This window comes from Myotis nattereri (genome assembly GCF_964212035.1).
Source record: "Myotis nattereri genome assembly, chromosome: 9".
Taxonomy (NCBI): domain Eukaryota; kingdom Metazoa; phylum Chordata; class Mammalia; order Chiroptera; family Vespertilionidae; genus Myotis; species Myotis nattereri.
Genome location: NC_138084.1, coordinates 9,500,512 through 9,527,656, shown reverse-complemented (window position 1 = coordinate 9,527,656; position 27,145 = coordinate 9,500,512). Strand labels below are relative to the sequence as shown.

At 38.1% G+C, this 27,145-nt stretch overlaps 1 protein-coding gene across 1 annotated transcript in view; it reads right to left on the bottom strand.

The window, feature by feature from the left end:
- PDHX (pyruvate dehydrogenase complex component X) overlaps positions 1-27,145 on the bottom strand; it is a 42,484-nt gene that overhangs the window by 12,409 nt on the left and 2,930 nt on the right. Inside the window, exons 2-6 of the mRNA XM_081100434.1 lie at positions 19,177-19,257; positions 9,079-9,179; positions 2,654-2,853; positions 2,276-2,374; positions 608-782 (exon numbers count right to left, since the gene is read on the bottom strand). Coding sequence (XP_080956560.1) covers positions 608-782; positions 2,276-2,374; positions 2,654-2,853; positions 9,079-9,179; positions 19,177-19,257 — 656 coding nt within the window. The remainder of the gene's footprint in view (positions 1-607; positions 783-2,275; positions 2,375-2,653; positions 2,854-9,078; positions 9,180-19,176; positions 19,258-27,145) is intronic.

Below are 27,145 nucleotides of genomic sequence, written 5' to 3'. Positions count from 1 at the left end.
CCATTAGAAAACGTAGCAAAGGTTTGTCTCTCTGTCCGCCTGTTAATATTTAAAGTGCCCATTCAATTTTAAATAAGCCTGATTATTCTGCATTTCTTCTGATGGGAGGAAATGATATGAAACCTAGGAAAGGAAGAGAGACGCAAAATGGAGCAAATTGAAAACAAAAAGACTGTTACACTGAATATACCTCAGAAGAAAACGTGATTAGTCTGTGTGTTTGTCATAGTGAGCCTACCAACTTCCTTAGTCAAAAATTAAACCATGTCCACAAAAGGGAGCAAATGTCAGCCACTAATTATTAGCTAAACAAGACATGCAAAGTTTCGGGATTACAGAGAGTGTACATGGTACTGAAGTTGTGGAACTTGTAGTAAATTTGAATGGAATCATAATTCTGGTGTTCCTTTTGGAAGTCAGAACTGTACAAATAAATTTGGTTTGTGGTAGGAACTCTGCAAAACAAAGCACTTGAAGAGTTTTGTCTTTATCGCTTTTAGCTGCTATTAAAATAGATTGCAAAAAGTACTTGTAAACATACAGTAATGGTGCTTATTTTCTTTCCCACTTAAATCTGAAAAATAAAAATCTCCTTAGATGACATTACCGCTACGTTAGGCTGTCCAGGAGTTGAAATTGGTGGGACCATGGGCCGGGGATAAGATGGCGGGGCTGGGGCCTGTGCGGGCAAAGGTGCAGTGGGAGTTACAGGAGGGGCTGGGGTCGGTCTGGATTCCATGATCTTGCCCGTCTGTTTCAACTGGACAAGCTTGACAGCATCCCTGGAGATAAGAGGGGATTAGATAACCATGATGAGCAATAAGAACTATAATAAAACCTTTAGAAAAATGGAAGGGAGATGTGGAGGGAAGATACAGAAATATATACATGTCAGAAATACATAATGCAAAAGGAATTATTTGATCTAGACAAATGAGTCTTGTCTGCTGATTCATATTATTTGTCCAATCAGTACAATAATTGTACAGTTTCAAAAACCAAAGAATTAGAAATTTATTAACATACTGGCTATAGATAGTTATTTTAAAAAAGGAAATTAGTCTTTTCTCTCCCGGGGGGAGAGGGGCTATCATTTGGAATATGAGCAATTCATAAATTAAACCACACCCTCATTCTTTATACTTGTGAAATAATTTTCACACTTAGAAATTATGAAGTGTATTGTGCCTATGATTTTCATTAGGATATTTACTAAATCACTGTTTAGTGTTAATTACCTTGTTTATGGCAGAAAATCACACCGTTAATTTTGCTCACTAGGCTATCAGCACAACCTAATGTAATAAACCTAACCGACATCATTTAGGATAAAAAATAGACTAGTAATAAACTTGCCATTGTATTACTGTGTAAAATAAAGGTATCTTTGTTTTTTAAAAGGATATAGTGAAATTACTAAATATGTCAAGCCTTTGATTTTTTAAATAAGCATATTGCTTTAAAACATTAACTCAATTTAAAAATTTTACTGTTACTGCCAATAGAAATGTGGCACATATAACTACAGCAGCCTTATATTATTAGGTTTATATGCCTATTTGACTAATCTTTGTCTTCCCCACTAGAATAAATTTCAATAGATGAGGGAAAGACAAAATTTAAACAAATGGAAAGACATATCAGTGTTCTTGGAAGACTCAACATCATAAAGATGCCAGTTCTTTCTAAGTTAATTTAAAATGTGACACAATCCCAATACAAACACCAAGGTTCCCCTGCCAAACCCTGCCAGGGGGCTAGACGAATTGTTTAAAATTCATTTGGAAGAATTAAGAGTGTAGTATTAAAAAAACAGACAAAATAGAAAAGAAAATCTAAACAGAGACACAACTGTATCTGGAAATTACTTTGATACATACAAAAGTGAATAAAATCCAAACGGATAAGAATAAAATTGTTTTTAAAAGTATATTTCCATGTTTTAGAAATTTAAATGTGATTGCATGTTTATTTCATACAAACGTGAAACAACACAGTTTCACTCTCCTGAACTCTAATTTTCTGCATTTATCACCATTTCCAAGGATCTCACTTAGTTACCAAATTAGAACTGTTCTTCAGTAATGCTGCAATTATTCAGAAAACAACCCTTGCATAGCATACAATTTTATTCAGACAAAAGCAATTAAAAACACAAAGAAACAGTGTACTTTCTTTTAAATCATAGCTTGAATAAGCTCTTCTTTAAATACTTTGAGAAAATAATGATCATGATAAGTAATGAAATTGGTTATTACGAAAAGCACACACATACTCTTTGGTGAAGATCCCCCGAGGGCCAGTGGCTGTGCCCTGGCTAGCATCCAGTTTGTGTTTTGCCAGAATATTACGGGCAGCTGGACTTAAACGGAGCCTAAGGAGAAAACATGAAGATTAGTGGGATCAATTAATACGCATATTTGATTCAAATACACCCTAAAGTCAAGTTTTTCTGATAATTAAAAAAAATAAAAACATAAAGCTAAAATAAGTAAGTAAGTTAATCTGCTCTAATCTTGTTTCTATTACTATCAACACATTTTCACACAAATTTAATTAGTTACTATTTCAAAATATTATTTTAAAAAGAGTAAACATTCACAAGGAGAAAGCTTCTACTTTTCACGTGGTTCATTCCAATAAACATACTCACTGCAATGTCCCTGGTGACTGCTCCTTTTTGAGAAGCACAGGAGTCGGCGGCCCTGGGGTGGGGCGAGGCGCTGAGGGCTGTGAAGCGGCTGCTGGAGGACCTACATCTTTGGGAATTTCAACATGTTTCCAATCTTCTCCTTCTTCAACTAGCAAACCAATTAGTGAACCTAGCCGTATATTTTTAGATCCTTCTTCAACCTATATTTTAAAAAGAAAGTAACTGCAGAGATGGAAAGGCTCACGACCTCATGAATAAGCTTATTCCTTTGTTGGATGTTTCTGTGCCAGTTAGAAAGATCAGTTAATTTGAGCTAACATCTGTTTCCAAGACAGCCTGCCTCCTCTTCCCACTCATGACCTTCCTTTTTTTCCTTCCCCCACTAATACCTTCCTTTACCACTTTTCCCCTCCCAGTTACTAATTTCCTGAAATAAAGGGAAAATCTAGAATCTCCCTTTTTTCTGACAGCCTTTATATATGAGACATATTTATGACCATCTTCCTTCTGATTCAATCAGTACAAATCCCAAACAAAAAACTGTGTTATATATCGCAACTGTTTGTCTTTCTCAGAGTTCTATATAATGGCTTAGGGAATTCTAAGAACTCATAAGAGATTAATTCCCCCAATAGGTCCTATTTACTTTACTAAAATTAATTCAATGAAAAATATTTTCAGTAAGCTTAATCTAGAAAAAAAGAACATCCCACTGTATAGATAGAATTGATTAACAACTCTGGTTAATGTTAAGTGTAGTTCCCACCTTTTTCTACATATCTATTTACAAGCCTGAGAAATAAAACCGCATGAATTTTTTATAAGTACATCAGAAACATGGTGGTGTCTCAACTAACCGAACACATTTCCACAGACAATGCCAATTAAAAGTGTAAGATTGAAGATAAAGCTTGAGCTAAATATATTTTAAACATTTCAGTAGCATTAATTTATTTAAAAAGTTTCTTATTTACTTATTTTTAAAAAGTCCCTAGAAAACCTTCAAATGACAATATTTTGTAAGTTCAGTAATAGAAGAAAATGTCATTCCTTTAACATTTTCTATTATTCCCTTTCAATTACTATAAGTAAGGTTCATTTCAGATGTAATTTAATGAATAACTGAATGACAGGCTGCAGGATGTTCACTAACATAGTAATTATAAGTAAAAGCATAACTCCTAAAATGAAGCTGACATTTCTGAGAGATTCTAATTTTTATGCTGATCAGTAATGTGCACTATTCCTAAAAGAATAGGGCTTAAGTCCCAGGAGTAAGGACACTTTCTAATTTACTAATTACTGATGGAGAAGAAACAGAACAATGCTTTGATAAGGCAAAATATATATAAGAAATGGGTATTTAAAACTCAGTAAGAATGTTTAAAGAACTGCAAGCTGTGAAAAAATACTAAGAAACCCAAGAACACTTTTTTTTTAGTTCTTTGTCACATACTAAATAGTTTTACTTCTTTGGACTGCTCGTTTGTCCTTACTACGTCAAAAAGATGAGTTAAGATTATTATTAGGTTATTTTTTGCGTCTTCTAAAAATGCCTAATTATTTGCTTATGAATTGCTAACTAAGAATCACAAAGTAAAATGATGACTAATATTCTTTAAAACTTGATAGAAAAAAGCACTAAGTGATATAAAGTCCAATTGATGATAATTCCTATCAAAACTGAACCAGAAATAGGATCAATATTCAAGTGCAAAGAACATCACTCCAAAGCAAAGTACTTTTTAATAAATAGAAAAGTTGTATTGGAAAAATATCTATAGATTTCTAACATTTGAATCAGACATGATATTAAATCTGACACCTCATCTGTTTTTTATTTATGATAAATCATATAAATGGTTCCCATACATACCCTACCAATGGATACCTTCACAAGTAGGCAATAAGTATTTAGTATCATTCCAACATTTATCACATCTAAAAATCAAATAAAATTTATTTTTAACTACTCACATTTTTTTTCCCATTAAAAAATGACACCATGAAGCATGATACCCAAATATACTGGACAAGTGTATGCTACTACACAACTTGAATATATAACAGAAGTTAAAATAATATCTATTAGAGTTCCACTTAAAGTCATGGAAATCACTAAGTGAAGTTAAGATCATTTCTCTGGCTTTCTTTATCCCTGAGAAATAAGAGAACTTTGAGAAGTGTGCTAGCTTCCTGTAGACTAGTGTGCTTATGTTTAAAATTGGTGCAGACTCGGCAAAAGAAGAGTAAATAATGCTCTTTCCAAAGTGCTTAGAAACCAAACAAGGTGGCCTTTGTCACTGCTCCCGCTGGGCTAGCACTGGGACGGCTCAATTCCACCAGAGCACTTGGAGTTCCAGGACACTTCAATCAGCCAGTTCTTTTTCCACGCACCAGCTTACTGGATAAAATTCTCTCCTTCTCTTGTGTCACTGATCTCTTAATATGAAGTGTAGGATTTTTATACTTAGTCCTGATAAAACTGCTGGTTAATACTGAAATACTGGATCTGGAACCTGTCATTTAATGTATTAGCCTTCCCTCCAGTCTTTTAGGGACTCCCTCAGTTTTCATTCTGGCTCTGCTACTTGCTAGTTGGGTGACCTTAGAAAGTTGTCTCACCATGACTTTCTTCATCTGTAACAGAAATAATAATAGTAGCTACTCAGAGTTGTCATGAGAAATAAATGACTTTGAAATAAGATACAAAACAGTGCCAGACATCTAGTAACCACTACATAAATATAAGAGATGTTGTTGTTATTATTATTATTACTACTATGGTGTTGGTATTTTCAAGTTTTTGATTTTTTTATTATTATTTTTTAAAATATATTTTTATTGATTTCAGAGAGGAAGGGAGAGGGACAGAGATAGAAACATCAATGACGAGAGAGAATCATTGATCAGTTGCCTCCTGCATGCCTCACACTGGGAATCGAGCCCACAACTGGGGCATGTGCCCTTGACTGGAATCAAACTTGGGACCCTCAGTCTGCAGGCCAACGCTCTATCCACTGAGCAAAACCACCTAGGGCAAGTTACTGATTTTTAAAATAAAAAATATACTCAACATGGATCAAGACTGGACTGCAGAGGAGTGTCCTTTGGCAGAGGCTGGAAATTCACGCCTTAAGGCCCAGTATCAATAAGGCTGGAAGAACCGAAGAGTAAAGAGCAACATATGAAACAAAGGTGGTAAGGCTTCTGACAAAGGTGGTAAACTATTTTCCCACAATACTCAAAGGCTGAATTCTGTCCCAAGACATGAACCCCAGTAAGGGCCTTTTTACCAGAAACATCTCTGTAGGCTGACGTAAATCACCTGCAAAACAGCCACCTACCCTCATCCATGTACCCAAGGACAGTAGGTGAAGTCAAGAGACACAGTAACGTCAGCAGTATTTCCAACAGGGAAACTGTGTAAGGGAGTTCATTACACTTAAGTTCTAGTAAATACAGTGTTCTGATTCTGATATTAAAATATAATTAGTAAGTTTAACAATTATTTAAATATATTTCTGTTTAAAAGTAGAACACTTCAGAACTCCTAAGTGAGAACTCAGGAGCATGCGCAGTGGTTAGTGGAGATGAGTTAAGTAACCTGACTGGCCTGAGGGTGGAAGGAAGAAACAGGAGAGGTTACTGCCGGGCAAAACCAACAAAAGACTGCTTACATTCCTGAGTGTGCACTGAAACTGACTGAACTTCAAGGTGACTGTCTGGGATTATTTAAAGAGAATAGCCAAATAGCCCAACACCGGTGCCTCCGCTTCTTGCTGATGCTAGAACTTTCTGGACTGTGACCCACAACCGATCCACAGGAACAAACACTTCATCCTTAGGGACTATGTATTTAGCTCAGAACTAGCTCTTCTTGACCGTCCCCCACCCCCTTTATCTACAGCCAAAGCAAATTCTTTCAAAACAATGTATATCTTCTTCCCCAAACTGTTGTCCTTCAACTCCAGGACAGCTGCCATGTCTTCATCCAGCACTGCTGGTGGCGGTTCAGACTTTCTGCCATAGGACCTGGCTCTTTTTCTGGCTAGAATTTGGCTCAGCAAATCCTTTCTTTTAGAAAAGCTTTTAGAAATGTTTTTATTAAACAACTGCATATATTTAAACTAGAGGCTGGTGCACGAAATTTATGCATGGGTAGAGTCCCTAGGCCTGGCCGGCAATCAGGCCAATTAGGGCTTTCCTGCTGCCAGGAGGGGCCTCCCTTTGTTCCATGCTGCCCCCTGGTGATCAGTGCATGTCATAGCAAGCGACTGAACTACTGGTTGAACTCCTGAGGGAACGCTTTGTATATTAGCCATATATATATATAATATATATTTTAGGGCCCCAGTGCACAAATTTGTGCACCTTGAAAGGAACTGTGGGCCGAAAGGCTGCAGTGGGCACAGAGGCAGGTCTCAGCCCATCCTTCACGCCCCTGCCCGGCCCCTCCTGCCGCTGCCCCCAGTATCCTGTATGCCGGCAGCCCCACTCACACACTCCCACCACTGCCACTCACACACACCGATGGCACCAGACCCGCTTGCACCTGCAGCCAGCGCTGGCAGTGGGTGTGAGTGGGGCCATAACTGGCAATGGGTGTGAGAGTTGGCTGCCAGCCCCAATTGTCCCTCAGGAGCAGGGGGAGATGGAGAAGCCCTGAGGGGCGATCGAGGCCGGCAACCACTGCTCTCACCCACTGATGGTGCCGAGTGATTGGGGCCAGTGCTGGGCGCTGGCAGCGGGTGTGAGCAGCGGCTCCGGCACTGGCAATGGGTGCAAGCGGGGCTGGCGCCAGCAGCAGGTGCAAGCACTGGGTGGGACCCCAGTGCATGGGAGCAAAGAATTTTCAGTAACCACCAGAGGCTCATCTTGATGACAGCGACCAGTGCCCTGCCTTGGTCTGGTGCCCCCACTCACCTGCTCCACCATCCCACCACGGCCGACACCATGTTCCATGCATGCCCCCTGGTGGCTAGTGCACATCATTCGACCAGTTGTTCCGCCATTCGTTCTATTTGCATATTAGCCTTTCATTTATAGGACTAGTAGCCTTGTGCACAAATCTGTGCACCAGTAGCTCGCTGCCATCCTCCAGTAGCTCTTCGCCCGCTGCCCTGCCCTCCTGTAGCTCCCCCCCTCACAGCTTGCTACCCTGCCCGCTCCTATAGCTCTCTGCTGCCCTCCTGTACCTCTCCGCCACCGCTGGTAGCCAGAAGCTTGCTATGCCCTCCTACAGCTCTCCATCCGCTGCCCCACCCTCCTGTAGCTCCCTTTGGCACCCCCCCCACCATAGCTTGCTGCCCTGCTTCCTCCCATAGTTCTCCGCCGCCTGCTTGTAGCTCACTGCCCCACCCTTCTGCTGATCCGTGATAGCGTAATAACCATTTGCATATTATATCTTTATTATATAGGATATAGATTTAGATTTAAAGGAAATGACTGGTCTTGCTGGATCCACAAGCGTATTTTCCATAAAAATGCTCATGGAACAGAACATATAGTATCAACAGAAGACTGTCAACTCAATTATATTCAAGTATGTGAAATATTCTATACCAGTGATGGCGAACCTATGACACGCGTGTCAGAGGTGACATGCAAACTCATTTTTTTGGTTGATTTTTCTTGGTTAAATGGCATTTAAATATATAAAATAAATATCAAAAATATAAATCTTTGTTTTACTATGGTTGCAAACATCAAAACATTTCTATATGTGACACGGCACCAGAGTTAAGTTAGGGTTTTTCAAAATGCTGACACGCCGAGCTCAAAAAGTTTGCCATCACTGTTCTATCCCCACATTTTTATATTTTTATATAAATATGTATTTTAAATTATAAAAGTGTCTAAATTGTGAGAATGAGTTAAGAATGGTCAGTGAGTGTGACTATGAAACCTATGGACAAGACTTCCCAGGACATTTTACACAGTCTTGTCTAGAGGAAGGAGCTGAGCAGATGACGGCTTTATATACCTGCAGTCCTGGGCATCTCAGGGAGCAATAAAGATAGGATTTATCATTCTCCTGAGATAAGATAAAACATTCCTTCTTTTTTATTTTACCAACTACAAACTTCAAAATTGCTATTTCTAAGCTTTACCCTATTGCTTTGTTTTCAAATTCCATATCAAATAGCCTTCTCTCAGCACTCAGGCCAGAATGCTTCTCATTCCCCACTAGCAAACCCAAACACCAAGTACTATTGTTGAGGTTGAGACAGTTCTCTGTGGTCTGATCATCACGGGCTATTATTAAACCTTACCACTAAAATATTTTATACACCTGAATTTAAAATTATGCAGCAAATAGAACACTATAAATAAAGAGGTAAAAATAAAAGATAACTTTATTTCAAGGAACTTAACGTTTAAGAAATCTTCATCTGTTGTAAGCAATCAAAATAAAAACTTACCACTATTTTGGCCAAAATGCCATCATCACTTGCATCTAAGGTAACCACAGCTTTGTCGGTCTCTATTTCACATAAGGCATCTCCAGCACTCACAGCTTCACCTACAAAACAAGACTGGGTTTGTTTTGTTTTTTAAAATATGAATTTTAGTATGTGAGTTGGTGTGTGTATATGTTTGTAAAACATGAATACTAAATACCAAAATATTCAGTGTTTATTTCTAGGGTGTGGAATTACAAGTAATTCTCATCATGTATGTATGAATGTTTGCATGTGTGTGTGTAAGAGTATATATGAATATACAGTGAATAGCAATGAATGCACATCCTCCTCTGAACAAATCAATTCCAGACTCCATATTCCTTCCTTTATAATATAATTTGACTATTAATCCATGAAGAGAAAAGTTTTACAATTAATAGCACTTCTGGGTTAACATCGTAGGTTGAGTTCAGAAAATCTGTTGGCACTACAGAGCATAAATGTACAAATCATATTAAGCAAAAAGAAAGATAATCAAAGATACAATGAGGTCAAATAAGAAACATTTCTGTGCAACAGAAACAATAGGGAAACTCAAAAATGTTGAGCAGGACCTGACTGGCTGGTTTCTAGATCTAGAAGCAGATTGGGGGTAAAGTGTAGTAGTTGCTCTTAGAGTAAAGGGAACTAAAAGTGGCCTCATGAAGCCAGGGGACTCGAATCAGACTCTCAACTTAAAGCTAGGACTGGGTCAGGGTCCTTCTACTCATTATAATAGAATGCTGATAACAGAGGCGATCATTGCCTGCCGACTCGGACTGTGGCTTTAAGGAGAACTGTGGGTCTTGGAAGGTGGGTGAACAAAAACTCTGCCTCAATACCAGGAACAGAGCCAAGCCACCTTCTGGCTCCACTACTATACCTGCTAATATCTCTAATATCAATAGCAAAATCCCTGATTGGAGGATAGAGGAAGGGAAGAGTAGGGGACAGGTAAGGAAGACATTAAAACACAAAACCTTTCACTCAAAAGTAGGTTGCAAAACAAAGTTCAAAAACATATGACGAAATTTACTGCTAAGAAAGAAAAACCATGAAAACAGAAACTCATTTCAGATGCAATCCGTTCAGTGAGACCCACCAAAGATTTTAAAATAAGTATCTTGAAGATGTTCAGAGATATAAAAGAAAAAAAAGGACACATCACAAAAACAAGAAATAGAAAAAATAATAATGTACAGAAATAAAATAGTATCAGGTAGAATGAAAACACTAATTAGAAATCTTGGAAATGAAAAATATAGTCAGTGAAATAAAAAGAAACAATCGATGGGGTGTATTCTAGATGAACATAGTGAAGTGAGCTGGTGGTCAATTATAGATAGCATAAGAACTACCTGGAACTTAATATAGGCAGACAAGAAGATAAAAAATAGAAAAGGGGCATTAGACATAGATTGAGGTTGCAATGTTTGTTTAATGGAGTTCCAAGGGAAGAGACTGGAGGGAATGGTGGAGAAGCAATACAATATATGAAAAGATAACTACTGAGAATTTCTCAGAAATGAAGAGACTTGTACCCTCAAAATGAGAGTCCTGACTGAGTTTAGAATATGGCTATCTATGTGTATAGACTGGGTGGGGGGTACGGGAGCCTTGCAGCTTGTTGGAAATATTCTCTATCTTGCTCTAGCTAAATATATGTATATATAAAAATGAACTGAGCTTATGCTTTCTGGCAAGTAATAACTTGATAAAAGTTTAAACAGAAAAAAAAAGTATTAGAGTGTATAAACATGAATACACATAGATACACTGTAGAGAAATTGCATACTATCAACAATAAAAACACAATAATAAAAGCTTTCAGAGGAAAAAAATCAGATTACCTCAATGGGATGCCAGACTGAGAGCACACTTCTCAGCAGCTGCTATAGAGGTCAGAAGAAAATGGAGAAATATCTTCAAAAAGCTGAGGAAAAATAACTGTCTAGAATTTTACATGTGGCCAAACCATCATTTAAGAATGAAGAAAAAATATTCTTTAGACATATAAAGGCTAAGAAAACATCACCTATTGATGAGTTATTACAAACTACAGTTCATCAAGAAGAAAAGTGGACACAGAGGCAACCCATGGGCTACAAGAAACAATTAGCAGAGAAGTTGATAAAAATGTTAACTATTAATCATTTAAAAGGTTATTTCTGAGTGTTTATAAATGTGTAAAGCTGAAAACTTTAAAAGGAATAAGATGAATAAGGGAATGTTCAGATGATCATTAAAGCATGCTAAGAATTTGATAAAGATAGGAGGAAAAAATACCAAATAATTCTAGACTTCATTGGCAACATTTAATTAAATATGTTCCTTAAAAACTTAATAGTGTACACCAAAAACTGTGAAAAATAGAAATATCTATACAATTCAAAAAGCTGAAGAAACAGAAAATAATAAAAACGAACATCTAACTGAAGGCAGACACATGACAAGAAAAACAAAAAAGAATAAAAACAAAAAGGTAGAAATAAGTTCAAATGTGTCAGCAATAAATATAAATTGATTAAAACTACCTACCAAAAGCAGAGGTTATCAAAATGAATTTTAAAAAAATATATGATAAATGTGGCTTATAACAGACCTAAAACAAAAACAATAAAGAATAAGGAACAAAAGAAATATGTAACATACAGATCACCTATTAGGAAAAGGGGGGCAGGGCTTGCTTTTTCTTTGTTACGGCTTTCCACAATTTTGAGAAGTATCTGGTAATTAAACCCAAAGATTGTTAGTTCCTCTGATTCAAACAGCCCCTCTTTTCAAATAGCAAGACAAGATAAGCTACTTTCAAGGCTACATGCTTGCAAATACCTCCTCCCTGCTGTTTTTACAACTCAGGGATAATTAGTACAAACTTCCCTTTCCCACTGCACTTCAAACAAGCCTCTTTGGAAAGCCTCATAACTTTTGCTCTAAGCATGTTTTACAGGCTTGGAAAAATACTGCTATGACACCTCCCTAGGACATCTGTAAGGGCTGCCTCCTGAAGAACAAATAAAACAAACCACAGCCCCCCCTAATATCTGCTCAATTTCAGGTCCCAAATTCTCCTTCCATCCTTCCTTCCTTGTTGCTTAGCAACAGTCAGGGCTTAAAAAAGGAGGCTGCCCTTTGTTTTCTTGCCCTTGAACTAATTAACAACGAGCTGGCCCTTTCCCCTTTGGGGAAAGTAAAATCAACTCCCTCTCTCTTACTATCTCTTCTCTCGGTTGGGAGATCTTTCACAGCCCATATCACCAGCCAAAACCCTAACACACACCCCTCACACACACACCAAAAAACAGTTGGTACAACATTATTAATAGGCATACTCAATAGAAGAACATGAAGATAAATCTAAAATACTAAGAAAACAAATATACCCGGAAAGTTCACTGTACAGAAACTACTTCATTGCACACCAAAATTTTCACAGAGGTGGTTATAATACCTTAGTTAAAATAGTTCAGAACCACCAATATATACTGTATAGATGAAATAAACTCATCTGTTAGATAATATTTAGTGAACACCCTAAAAGAAAAGGTGCTTGGTCTGACTCCAAAGAGATTTTTTTTACTGAACAAACATTTATTGAAAACGCATTAGTGCACTGAAGATACAGAATTGAAGGGTGGGGGAGGAGTTAAGATTTCTGGCCTCAAGAAGCTTATTTACTTTCTAGTGAAAAGTTAATTGGAAATTACAATAAGATTAGGTGAACTCAGAATGCTATGGGTATATTAAGAATGGGCATCTATTTCAATTTTGGGAAGGTAAAGGACATCTAATCTGAGCCTGAAAAGATGAGGGGGAGATAATGAAGTAAATGGGCAGTAATCCAGGCAGAAGGCACAACATACCCAAAGTCCTGGAGGCAAAAGAAAACAGAGAACTTTGGAGGGTCTTCCTAACAGTAGCCGAGAAGGGTTGAGATATTAGGATGGTCAGGCAAGTAGGAATCAGCTAAAAGAAGACTGTTCGTTACATGTCATACAAAGAAAGCTACAGCAACAGATTATACATTCTTACTTCTTTATAAGACAGATGTTTTAGTAGTTAAAATAGACTGTACTTCAAAAGGAAAAGATCACACCTTTATGTTTCTGCTGTAACCATGGAAAAAAACTGAACCAGGCAACCTAGCAATTAAATACTTCTTCTAGAGACCTAGAAAAAGAGAAAATGTTTTATCACTTGAGCTCACCTATTCCATATTCTAAATATCCTTTAAGAATCACCCATAAACTCTACTTCAGCCATAGATCAACCTAAATGATTTTGTTCCTGTTCCTGAATTCTTATAGTTGTAATTTATTTGCAATGAATCAGAAATTGCATTATAAAATGTTATGTTGCTACTATTAAGTACTTTTTTAAAAAATTAGGTTTCCCTCTATCTAGCAGACTATGGGCATCTTCACAATAGGAACAGGACACATCTTAAGTATTTTATAGTCTACCTAATTCCCCAGGCTAGTACCTTACAGATAATGAGTTTGAGATTAAAACACTTTAGAAAAAAAAATTACAATAATTTCACACATCCTCATTTCCTCAGAAGGTATACAGCAAACTGTTGCATTTAAAACAGCATCTTATTATGTAAGAGCACAGTACTCTTAATTTATCATGAAACTAAGGTTCTATCTACCAATTAACCAAACATAATGTAAATGCCAAAAGAAAATTCTGAGATCCAATAATGAGCCAGGAAGATTCCAAATATACTCAGTGCAGCCTTGCCCCACAATTTCGCACTGTAATTAGAAAAGCTGCAAAGCAGAGTAGTTACAAGGAACTCTTCCAACTCAGACATGTTTGAGTCTAAGCTCTTGACCAAGTTACATAATCTCTCTGACTCTCAAAAAAGTTTTGAATGTGCAGCTATATTAAAAACAAAATCACAGAACTGGAAATGTTATGTTAACTCTTCACACACATTTTCAAATAATACTTTGCAACATCATTCCATGAAAATGTTAGGTGTGTTATTAATAACCATCAAAAACCAAGACTCATTCTACCTCCCTAGTCCATACCCTATTATTTCAAACAGATCAGTCAACAAATATTCATGTACAAGACATTATACTAAGCACTGGGTATAAATACAACAGTAAGATACGGTTCTGTCTATAAGTTAATAGTCGAGAGAAGATGAGAAGCTAGGACAGAGCACCATGGTCGGTGTGAGGTGACAGGCGGTTCCTCAGCAGCCATGTTGATGGCTGACTGGTTGCAGAAAGAGATGACAGCCTTGCAGTGTCCCTGTGCCAACTCTTCGTGGTGCAGATGAGGTGGAGCGGGCCCGGAGCAAGAGTGCGGGCCCCAGGAGGGGCCAGAGCAGAGGCCCGCCCGGGGGCCGCTCCCCAGCACCGAAGCCAGCGTCATCATCCTGTTCCTTTGTCCCGATGGGTAGCTGCCAGAGCTGAGGAACGGAGTATAAAGAGGCTTCCCTTTCTCTTTAAACAGTCTGGGTAGGAAGTAGAGTTTTGATGAAACACAGTTCATGGTGGTGTTTATGTTATTAATGAAACATATCCTGTGGCTTTTATAAAATAACTTTGTTCTGAAAAAAATTAAGAATAAAAGTCTTCATTTAAAAGATGTGTGTGGTAGCCCTAGCCAGTGTGGCTCAGTTGGTTGGAGCATCATCCCTTGCACTGAAGGGTCACCTGTTTGATTCTGGTCAGGGTACAAACCCAGGTTTTGGGTCCAATCCTAATTGGGGTGTATATGGGAGGCAATCAATCGATGTTTCTCTCTCACCTCAATGTTTCTCTCCCACTTCCTCTCTCTAAAATCAATAAAACAAAAAAAAATCCTTGAGTGAAGATTAAAAAAAAAAAGATGTGTGTAGTAGTTGTGGCAGGGGCGAGTTAGTTTTTATCTGTAAAACCAAGTAAATCAAACCTACTTTAATGTTCATTAAAGAAAAAAAATACTTTTGTGCTATGTTGAACCATCATGACAACCATGATTAGAGACAAAAGTAACTCAACTGTTTATTCAACAAATATTTACTAATTGCTCTTACGTGTAAGACATTGTATAAGACACTTCAGTAAAAAATAGTAAGTTAGACCTGCTTCAAGAAGTCCCTAATCAGAGGAAAGAAGAGTAAAAACAAACAAGCAGCAATGCCAATTCCACCCAATCAGTGCCTACAGCAATGTGGGAAGCTAGAGGAACAGCCCCCAGTAAGCAAGTCTGCCAACTCTTTTCATTTAATCAGACACAAGATATTATTTGCATGGCCCAAGACCCCAGGCAATCTGGCTCCTAGGCCATCTGAGGTTCTGCCTAGAGGGCTGAGGGCATGAGTAGCAGTTTGAGAAGGAAATGGCTAGGTAAAGTGATAACTCCCTTACACTCTCCTGACCTCTTATATTTTAGTAGAGGCACGGGTGCATGAAATTCGTGCGGGGGGGGGGGGGGGTTGGGGGGGTGGGGAGGTGGTGGGTGGGGCGCGTCGGGGAGGCCCTCAGCCTGGCCTGCACCCTCTCGCAATCTGGGACTGCTGGCTCCTAACAACTCACCTGCCTGCCTGATCGCCCCTAACCACTCTGCCTGCCTGATGGCCCCAACTGCTCGCCTGCCTGCCTGATGGCCCCTAACTGCTCACCTGCCTGCCTGATGGCCCCTAACCACTCTGCCTACCTGCTTGATCACCCCTAACCACTCGACTGCCTGCCAGATCACCCCTAATTGCTTGCCTGCCTGCCTGATTGCCCCTTACTGCCTCTGCCTCGGCCCCCACTGCTGTGGTATGACGACCGGAAGGTTATTTGGCTGTCTGGTCTAATTAGTGTTTTACACTTTTATTATTATAGATTGCACTGTTCATTACAGGTACCTGACCTACGTGGTGAATGGTTATTGTACTGGATGATGCAGACAAGAACATTTCCATCACCACTAAAAGTTCTACTGAATAATACTGTAACCCAAAATTCCATTCACCAATTTTAAAATAACGACATAATAGAAATACTAACAGGAGTAAAAAAGCAGTGATGGAATACTATTTACTAACAAAATAAATGAATTGTTGATACACACTACAATATGAAAGCACCTTAAAATCATGCTAAATGGAAGAAGTCAGTCACAAAAGACTATATATATCTATCTATATGTCTGTCTGTCTATCTATCTATCTATCTTATCTATCTATGGTAGTATATGTAGATTCTATTTACATATGTCCCGAAAGCAAAACTTTAGAGACAAAAAGCAGCTCTGGGTTAAGTCTAGTGATGTAGGAAAAGGGACTGCAACCAGGCAATACGTATCTTTTGAGGTGATGGAAATATTCTAAAACTGGATTGTGATGATGGTTGCAAAACTCTATATATTTACTAAAAGTCATTAAATTGTACACTTAAAAAAGGTAAATGTCATGTTGTGTAAATTATACCTCAATAAAGCTGTGTTAAAATAGAAGTATACTGAAAAAATTGATATTTGGGAAATAACCATTTCAAAAAATTTCCATTTTAGCACCACAAACACATTATAAAAACCCCCCAAATAAATAAAAATCAAAGCCTCTTCTAGCAGCAGATGTCAGATACCCATACAACTTCTAGTGGTACCAAGTGATAACACTTCAGTGACAAACTCCTTCAAGACAGCTTTACTTCTGAATTTTACACACTATATTATAGTTCACAACGAACACAACACTACCTAAACATTCCCAGTCCCATGACAGAAGGAATAGCCACATAAATGACGGAAGACAGGTAACAGCGAGAGCAGCAGCAGCGACCAGCACTGAAGAAGCACACTCCGTGTGTTCCAGACACCACGTGGCCAAGTTCTCCACGTAACTGTCTCAGCCTGGCTCTGTGCCAGTGTTTCATAAGATGCTCTTAAATATCTCAAGAAAGAAAATAATGTTTTTCATCCACTCAAAAATTCTCTCACCAAAGGGGCAACAAGAACATTTTCTTTTTTAAAAAAATTTTTAACAAAATTGACCTTTAATTAAACCGAAAATGTCAGAAGCACACTTTCCACCCCAATAACAAACTTGTGGGATTACATTAACAGCTCAACTCACCTTTCAAGAGATGCTGTGTTACCTACCACTTCTGAAGTGTTTTCTCTACTAATTTTATGATGCATATTCTTTACTTAATCCTCAGATGGAAATGAAGTATTCTAACACTCATTCTAAAACTACTTTTCAAACAGTCATTAGAGCAACAAAGATGGGAATAATTTATATGCTATATTATTTGCATGTTTTTGTGACTTAAAAAAACAAGAAAATGAAATTAAGTTATTAGAGAATTCTAAAGCCAGGAATATACCTTACATCTCATCTAGTTCAACTCATTCCCAGATATTTCATGGCAGAGTGGGAACCCCAGAAGACAAACCATGATTTCTAGGCCAGCATTCTTTTCACTGCACACTATTACCTTGCCTTAAAACACACACACGACTTTAGTAATAGTAGCTGTGAATAACAGTCTTAGATTTTCAAGAAAATTTAAAGACTGAACTGCTATCCATTAAAAGTTACATTAACCTTCTCTTCAAAACAAATCAGATTCATAATTAGATACAACACTTCCTTTTCATGAAAAAAATTTCAATTCTCTTAACGTTTAAAGGTCTAAACTCATTGTTTTAAACAATGGTGATCATACATTAATAAGATCTCAAGACAAATTTTAAACACATAGCTATTAAGAGAAAAAGGTATGTAAAAAGTTTGCTGCCAGAAAATAAATGATCTGAATACAGAATGACTGAACCAAGTTATTATAAATTATCAAGTACTAAACATACTTAGACATATACAATCATACCCATGTGTACAGCACATAAATGTTAAAAGCAAATTATGCTCAATTAAATCACAAAGGCGGTGAACTTAAAAAAGAAGCCAGTGAATTATTAAGAACCAAGGATTAATATTGTTCTCAATTATTTGTAGTGTATTAGCAAAGAAACATTCCTCCTCAGTTAACAGGACATGGAATTTTAAGAGCAATCTCCTTGAAAATGTGCTCCATGGGCTTAAAGTACATCTTGGCTTGTCCTATCTAAAATCGCACATTGTAATCAAAAGGAAAAAAGAACAGAATGATAAGACAATTTGTCTCTTGGCTCTTCATCATACTCTCCATATAATGGTTGTGAATAACTTATCAGATCACCAGTGAGCTAGAAGTCTGAGAGATAAATGTGGTCCAAAGAATCCTCTTATCTACTTGCCTATCAGTTCTCAAAGTGTGAAAAAATTTAATCTTTTATAGTAACCCCGAAAGGCTGTTCTTGTCTCAATTACTATTTAATGATACCAACACTCTATCATACTGAACATGGAAATAGCCAAAGCTCTGCAATTTATCAGGAAAAGGAAATTTAAAAATAGATTCCAAGTAATTACATTTTTTTTTATAAAGATGAAACTTTCTTAGATACTGATAACAATTTTAAATGATGGCAACAGCCATGCAGAGCCAAATACTCAATGTTCTTCCTATTGAAGCACTGGCTGTTTCAATTATATGACATGTCTTTCTCAAATTCTAGAAACAAATTTATGATGTTGAAACTAAAAGTTAAGTATAAGGACTAAAACTTGGGAGGAAAAAAACCTTAAAATATTTTACCATTCTCAGCTTATGGAAGGTTATAGGCTGAACCCAGAAAACTTCTGCTACACTAACATGGAAAAATTTTGTTTAAACAAACTTAACTAGAAGAGGAACCCAATTTACTGCATTTATCATGTACTATGTAATACAACTGATTTTTTAAAATTGTTTTATTGCTTAAAGTATTACAAAGAGTATTATATATGTCTCCCTTTTTTTTCTCCCCTTGACCCTCCCCTAGCCTCCCATGCCCCCCAGTGTCTTGTGTCCATTGGTTATGCTCGTATGCATGCATACAAGTCCTTTGGTTAATCTCTTACTCCCGCCCCCCGCCCCCCCTCCCCAACCTTCCCCAGCCTTCCCGCTGTAGTTTGACAGTCTGTTCGATGTTGCTCTGCCTCTGATTTTTAAAAATAATCAAATAACACAAGACAGTAGTAATGTACTTGCTCACCTTCCTTTTTCAGCCATTTCACAATGTTCCCTTCTTCCATTGTCGGAGACAGGGATGGCATTAGTATCTTAATAGGATCAGCTAAAATTGAAAAAAGGAAAGATTAGCCACAAACATACAATGCACCTTACAAAGCATCAATAGAAAGTTCAAGTAAATTAATATCAAATTCAATTTGAGAAAGAAAATATTCCAAAGTTGAAAAGACTCCCAACTGGTCAAACTAAGTATCCAGGAAATAGTATAGAAACATGAAATTCTCAACTTTTTAAAAATAAATTTTTTTGAATATTTTCAACTCCTTTCTCATAGTTCCCCAGTACTCTGTGCATATTTTTAAGCCAGATGTTTATAAGATTAAAAAATAGAAAAGTTGGTTTATGTTTCATTTTCTCCATCCCTTTTTGTTGATGCAAAAAAATATTTACAAATAAAATGATCAAAGAGAAAGACAAGAAAAAGTATCTAGGGTTCTGATAACCTACAACAAATAATCAAGATTAGACTTTAACAAACTGGTTGTGTTTTTATTTTCCTCTAATATTATATTATTCAAGAATCACAGGTTCTTGCTAGTATATGTGAAAGGAAAGGTATGCTTTGTCAAGCTTGACCAGGCAAGTGAACCTAAGTGGTTAGTTAAATTAACCTCAGATTGTGTTCCATACCACACCATTCAACTGGGGATACAAAAAGGTAGACTCAAACCAGGGTGACCTCTCAATGAAGCACAGCTTTTCCTTAGATATCAGAAAAGGAGATGCCCTATATATTTGCCCAGATGTGCTTCCCAATAGTCACCCACTAAACAGGACCATGTTCATAGAGCACACAGCTGCAAGATCACAATTTATATAAAGTTTATACTGATAAAATTGTTAACAGCATGCTCCAGCTCTAGCAGTAGCCATGGTAACAAATTATAGTCCATGAAATCTTTCATAGAACCTATTCTCTCCTCAGATTATTCAGCAATCAAAACACAACTGCGTAGCTACCATATTTCAAATGTGGACTATTTTACCGCTAATATTAAATGAAGTTAATTATTTTCTTTGGGAAACTGAAGGAATTTTACTATAATTTCAAATGAAGAGTTCCAACAGCTTCATGATAAAGGAATTCCTCTGAAGCATTTGGAAGGAAGCTTCTGTCCTTGTCCCTTTTCACCCCTTCCTCTCTAAAGGTCTGGGAAAAAGACCTGAGTGAAGACTTGCCTTTGTCTTTTCCTCATTTTCTTTTAAGAACTGCCTACTTGGAGGGGTACCTCTAGGTACATATATCACCTTTTCACTTTTTACATGAAATGAAAATGTTTACATGGCGTAATGAAAAACAAAGAAGCACATTTGCCTACAGAATGTCCAGCCAGCCTAAGCCTGAGCATTTAATTTTTGAGAATTAGGTTTTGAAAATGAAAACCAATATAAATAAACCTACAATCTAATAGCACCATGATAAGAGGCCAGCCACTCCTTGAAAGAGACAGCTTAAAACAAATCCCAGTTTGTTGCTTCTAAGAAAAAGGTCAAGGCTGGCATGATGAGAGAATATTTCATAGGCACATACATATTAAATTTATATCAAATAGAGTTCCACTTCAAAGAAGCAAAATAAATGGACCTCATTGCTTCTGAGTCCAGATTCTAATTTATGACAAACACTAAATCAATTTTCTCAAAACAAAGTCTGTCTTCAATATTTTTACATCTTGGTTCTAGCTGCCATGATACAATTCATATTTGTTTTATGATTTTTTCTGCCATTATAATCTCTCACCTAACAGACCTTCACATTTCCATTATTCCTGACATTAAGGACTATATTATAAAACTTCTGCATTTATTATTGTTTTCAAAATTACCACATCAAAAGCCACAAAATTGTTCCTATTTTAAAATAAAAAGAATATAATCATTCCTAATACAGCCAGCCTTGGATGAATTGAAATTGCTTCTCTTAATAATAATAAAATATAAAAACTGTGTAATAAATCACTACCCTTATTCTGAAATGAAGGTGACAAAAAACAAAGACAGACATTTTAGACATCTCCATTATTCAGTAATATCTTTTGATTGATCATACTGGCTTACTGTGGAAAGTAAAATGTGCAATGTATTTACTTTTTTAAAAATTCTTTATTGTTTAAACTATTATATATGTCTCCTTTTTTCCTCCATTTGTATTTTCTGATTAATCTAACCAATCTATCCTCAAACTGTCATGTTGGAAAATAATTTCAAACATAAGCATTAATTTATTAATAATGGTACATATTTCATTCTAATATATATCCTCTTTCAACTGGAACATTATACACATCTTTTTCAAATGTATTTTTCCAGTGGAAAAGTAATTATACAAGCATAATATCGGCTTTGAGTGACAGAGCTGCACATAATTAATATCCGCCCTTTATGGTTGCCATAAATTCCAGAGATAGTATGTGGGCTTTTCTAGGCCTCTCAGAATTTTAACCTATACCTAATATTGTTTAATCTTAATAGAAATCAAATATAGCTTCCCTTTTCATCCCAGTAAGCAGTACATTCTACCCTTCTCCTGTCAAATTGAGGAGGCCTTGAAATGTGCACCAAGTTATATTTCCTATGAAAAACTGGGCACACTCTTGGGTAAGAATAAAGGAAGTGTGGTCCCCCCCCCTCCTCCCCTCCTGCTGGTCATTCAGGCTATTTCAATTAGTAAAAACGCCACAATTAACTTTAAAAAATACCCCAATTTTTTGTTAGAATTTAATCCCTTTGAAGTCATTTTAGTGGTCTATTCCTTTCTATCAAGCTAACAAACTACACGAACGGCTAATAAAGTCTGTCCTTCTGTAGCAATTTAAAAAATATTCAAAGTAACTACAGTAATGCACATTTTCAGATTATATGTAAATTAAATATATATTATGATTTGATTTTTAATTTTTAAAAATATATTTTCATTGATTTTTAGAGAGAGAAGGGAGAGGGAGAGAAACATCAATTGGCTGTCTCCTGCACGCCCCCTACTGGGGATTGAGCCCACAACCCGGGCATGCAACCGGCGACTCAGTTCTTGGGTCAACAACTACTGAGCCACACCAGCAGGGCTATATGCTGATTTTAAAAGTAGAGTCTCTGAAGTCATTCAAACTGTCTTAATCTTTTTTCTTTTTCATCAAATGAATGACACAAAAAATTAAATTGTTTTGCTTAGCATATTGCTGCTTTACCTGCTACATCAGGCACACAAGCAATCTTTCAATCACTGAATTGTATAGCAGTTCTCTAAGCAATTCTTACATTTCTTCAAATTTGCTCTTCCAATCTTTCTACAGCATAATTCTGCCTTCCACATCAAATACAGTACACGGATAAAATTCTAGTTTCTTATTCCTTAAAGTATTTATTTTGCCCTAAGAGCAAAACACTTCTACTTCAGGCAAAATCAATTACGTGTATATCAAAGCTTTAAATTGATGATCTAGATCAGTTCTAAAAGTTCTCCAGATTTAAAAAAGAAAAGAAAAAAGATAATATACGCATACAAATGCAGATCAAATTGCTTTATGGCTAACATGAAGCAGATCTTAGCTCCATTATGCTGACTAGAGTAATTAAGGAAGTCAGCAGTTTATACAGGGTACAGCTCGAGAGTTATTCTGGCCCGTTTATACCACTAGAATCCAAACACAAAAATCATGAAATGCAGATAGACCAATGAAGAAGGAAATTACCCAGTACTTTCTTAGTATGGCTCCCTGTTCCTAACATTAATTTGCTTCTCTAATAGGGAGAGATACTGCTCATTTAATTACCTCTCTTTTCAAGGCAAGAACTCATTAAGTTTAATTGAACCCTTAAAACTTCCATACAAAGAAAACAATTCTGCCACCTGCAGGCTGAATAAAATAAAGCAGAATGGAGTAAAGGGGTAATAAAAATACATTGAAAATATCAATGGATGAGAATAGAAAATGCATGCATAACCGTCTGTATGAAAATAGCATTTATAAGTCTTGGCATGGTACAAAAACATGTAAGAGATGCCTCAAACAGTATATATGGCATAATCTAATTTCTACTACCTGCTCAGCTTGTACAAAAAGACTGAAAGGATATACTCCAAAATGACAATAATAGATATATCTAGATGGTGATATTATTCTAAGTCAGTGGTTCTCAACCTTCCTAATGCCGCGACCCTTTAATACAGTTCCTCATGTTGTGGTGACCCCTAATTTCATTGTTACAAATTGAACATAATTAAAGCATAGTGATTAATCACAAAAACAATATGTAATTATATATGTCTTTTCCAATGGTCTTAGGCGGCCCCTGTGAAAGGGTCGTTCGACCCCCAAAGGGTCGCGACCCACAGGTTGAGAACCGCTGCTCTAAGTGGTTTTCATTACCTTTGTTTTTATAGCCTACACTAGAGGCCTGGTGCACGAATGCATGCACTAGTGGGGTCCCTTGGCCTGGCCTGTGGGAACCGGCCCAAATCGGCTCTCCGACATCCCCTGAGGGGTCCTGGACTACTAGAGGGTGCAGGCCAGGTTGAGGGACCCCCACTGGTGCATGATTGGGGCCGGAGAGGTTGGCCAGCGGGGAGGGGCTGCGGGAGGGCTCCAGGCGTGTCCAGCCTGTCTAGCTCAGTTCCAATAGGCCGGGCCCCAGCAGCAAGCTAACCTACCGGTTGGAGTGTCTGCCCCCTGGTGGTCAGTGCACATCATAGCAAGCGGTTGAGCAGCCTTAGCATATCATTAGCATATTACGCTTTGGTTGAATGGCCGATTGGACACTTAGAATATTAGGCTTTTATTATATAGGATGTTAACTTTCTACAATAAATTTACCTAATTTCACTTTCTCCCCAAACTTATCTAACATCTAAAAAAAAAGTTTACTTTTGTTTTTGTTATTTTTAAACACAAACCCACAAGGTCAGGGAGAAAAGGAGGGGCGTCTCTCAACTACTGGCTAGCCTAGATTTGCTTTGCTTAGATAATCATACTTAGCCATTACTTACCCTAGAAACAATTAAAATTAAGAAGCACTTCACTACTGTTGTACTTTAATCTACCTGTCATAGTAACAGATATGCCAATCAGTGACTCCCAACTCATACTTCCTTTTTAAAAAGAAAATGTCCAAACCACAGCCTTTGAAAGAATCTGCCCTATGTGCTCTGGTATGATTAGCCTACAATGGGTCAACAGCTTCACTCCAGGGAATCTGGAATTAGATCAAAGAGGTAGTGCCCACTTAAACTAAACTGAAAGAGCGTGCGGCATAGGGCCTGAATCAGCATTAAGGCAAGACAAGCTGACATTATAAAGAAAGGAAAGCAATGAGTAAACAGATTCGCAAGTTTACCAAGAAAAACAAAGTAAATCAAAGAAAGAGAGAAAGACGGACATTGGGAACCATAGAAGAAATGGATGAAATCATCATAGTTCCCCCATGGACCAACAGCACTTCATATATGTGCTACCATATCCTTGTAATAAATCTTATTTTTACTTTGGCTATTCTGTTTGTTGCCACATTTAAACAATTCAAAGAACAGTATCAGTCTTATCAGTATTAGCATAGAAGCACTTAATAAGGATCAGGCCTAAAATGGTATTCATGCTTTGGCAGAAATACTGTACCATCAATTCTTATCAAAGAATCTGCCTGTCACTGAACTGCTAGCAAAAACTCAGATGCCGCCCTAACTGGTTTGGCTCAGTGGACAGAGTGTCGGCCGGCAGACTGAAGGGTCCTAGGTTCGATTCCGGTCAAGGGCATGTACTTTGGTTGCGGGCACATCCCTAGTAGGGGGTGTGCAAGAGGCAGCTGATCGATGTTTCTCTCTCATTGATGTTTCTAATTTTCTATCCCTCTCCGTAAAAAAAAAAAAAAAAAAAAAAAAAAAAAAAAAAAATATATATATATATATATATATATATATATATATATATATATAATCTACACTAATAAAAGAGAAAAATGGTAATTGGCGTACGGCGATACCTTTTTCATTGGCTAATCAGGGCTATATGCAAATTAGCTGCCAACTAAGATTGGCAGTTAACTGCCAACAAGATGGCGGCTAATTTGCATATGTAGGCACAATGCAGGGAGGCGAAAGGGAAAGCAGGAAGAAGCCCCCTGCCACTGACAGTGATCGGAAACCCAGGGGGGAGCTAAGAGCTGGGGGGCAGGGCAAAGGCGGCCCTGGGGCCGCCTTTGCCCTGCCCCCCAGCCATGATCGGAGAATCAGGCGCCTTTGCCGCCCTGGCCAGTGATAGCAGGAAGTAGGGGTGGAGCCAGCGATGGGAGCTGGGCACGGTCGAAGCTGGCAGTCCCAGGAGCTAGGGGTCCCTTGCCTGGGCCTAAAGCGAAGCCCATGATCGCGGCGCCCCCCGCTGCCACTGCAGGTCCCCGCTGCCTGGGCCGGACGCCTAGGCCAGAGGTGTCAGGCCTGGGCAGGGGCAGAGCCTGCAACCGCGGGGAGCTGGGGGTCCCCCGCCCAGGCCTGACACCTCTGCTGGAGGCCTCAGGCCTGGTCAAGGGGCCGATCCGGTGATTGGTGATCGGAGGGTGATGAGGGTCAACTCCTCTGGCTGAGGCATCAGGCCTGGGTGGGGGGCGGAGCCGGGGATTGGGGGGATATGATGGTCCCCTTGCCCAGGCCTGAAGCCTGGGTCAGAGGCTTCAGGCTTGGGCGGGGGGTGGAGCAAGCGATCAGAGGGAGATGGGGGTCCCCTGCCCAGGCATGATTCCTGGGCCAGAGGCCTCAGGCCTGGGTGGGGACCAGAGCCAGTGATCAGGGGGAGATGGGGGTTCCCTGTCCAAGCCTGACACCTCTGGCAGAGGCGTCAGGCCTGGGCAAGGGGCCGATCAGGCGATCGGAGGGTGATGGGGGTCAACGCCTGAGGGCTCCCAGTATGTGAGAGGGGGCAGGCTGGGCTGAGGGACACTCTCCCCCCCCCCACACACACCCAGTGCACGAATTTCGTGCACCGGGCCCCTAGTGTGTGTGTGTGTGTGTGTGTGTGTGTGTGTGTGTGTGTGTGTATATATATATATATATATATATATATATATATATATGTTAAAAAAACACACAAAAAAACTCAGATGCTTACAGGGCAGTGGTCGGCAAACTCATTAGTCAACAGAGCCAAATATCAACAGTACGATTGAAATTTCTTTTGAGAGCCAAATTTTTTAAACTTAAACTATATAGGTAGGTACACTGTTATTAACTTAATTAGGGTACTCCTAAAGCTTAGGAAGAGCCACACTCAAGGGGCCAAAGAGCCGCATGTGGCTCGCGAGCCGAAGTTTGCCAACCACGGCTACAGGGAATAATCAGGTGAAAGAAATGGGCTAGCAACATCTAATGCTTTCTTCTTTAGATCTAGACATGCTTTATGTTCATATTAAATCTGTAAAAACTCTCTTCCCTTCTATATACACAGTATCTGTCCTCTGCTACTTTTCCTGGTCTACCTTTTGTGTTCTGCTTTCTACAACAGATAAAGATACAAGAAAGAAATGACAACTAGAGGTGATGACATATACCAAGGCACATACAGCCTTGCTGGCTGGGAAGTAATAGTGGAAGGTGGTAAACTAGAAAGTAATTTACTACCTAAAGAGAACAATCGTTACTCAATTTTAACTAACTGTCACCATATAGACCAGTGATGGTGAACCTTTTGAGCTCGGCGTGTCAGCATTTTGAAAAACCCTAACTTAGCTCTGGTGCCGTGTCACATATGGAAATTTTTAGATATTTGCAACCATAGTAAAACAAAGACTTATATTTTTGATATTTATTTTATATATTTAAATGCCATTTAACAAAGAAAAATCAACCAAAAAAAAAATGAGTTCGCGTGTCATAGGTTTGCCATCACTGATATAGACCCTAAATTTAAATTTTCAAGAAAAGACAAACTATCTATCTATCTGGGATTAAT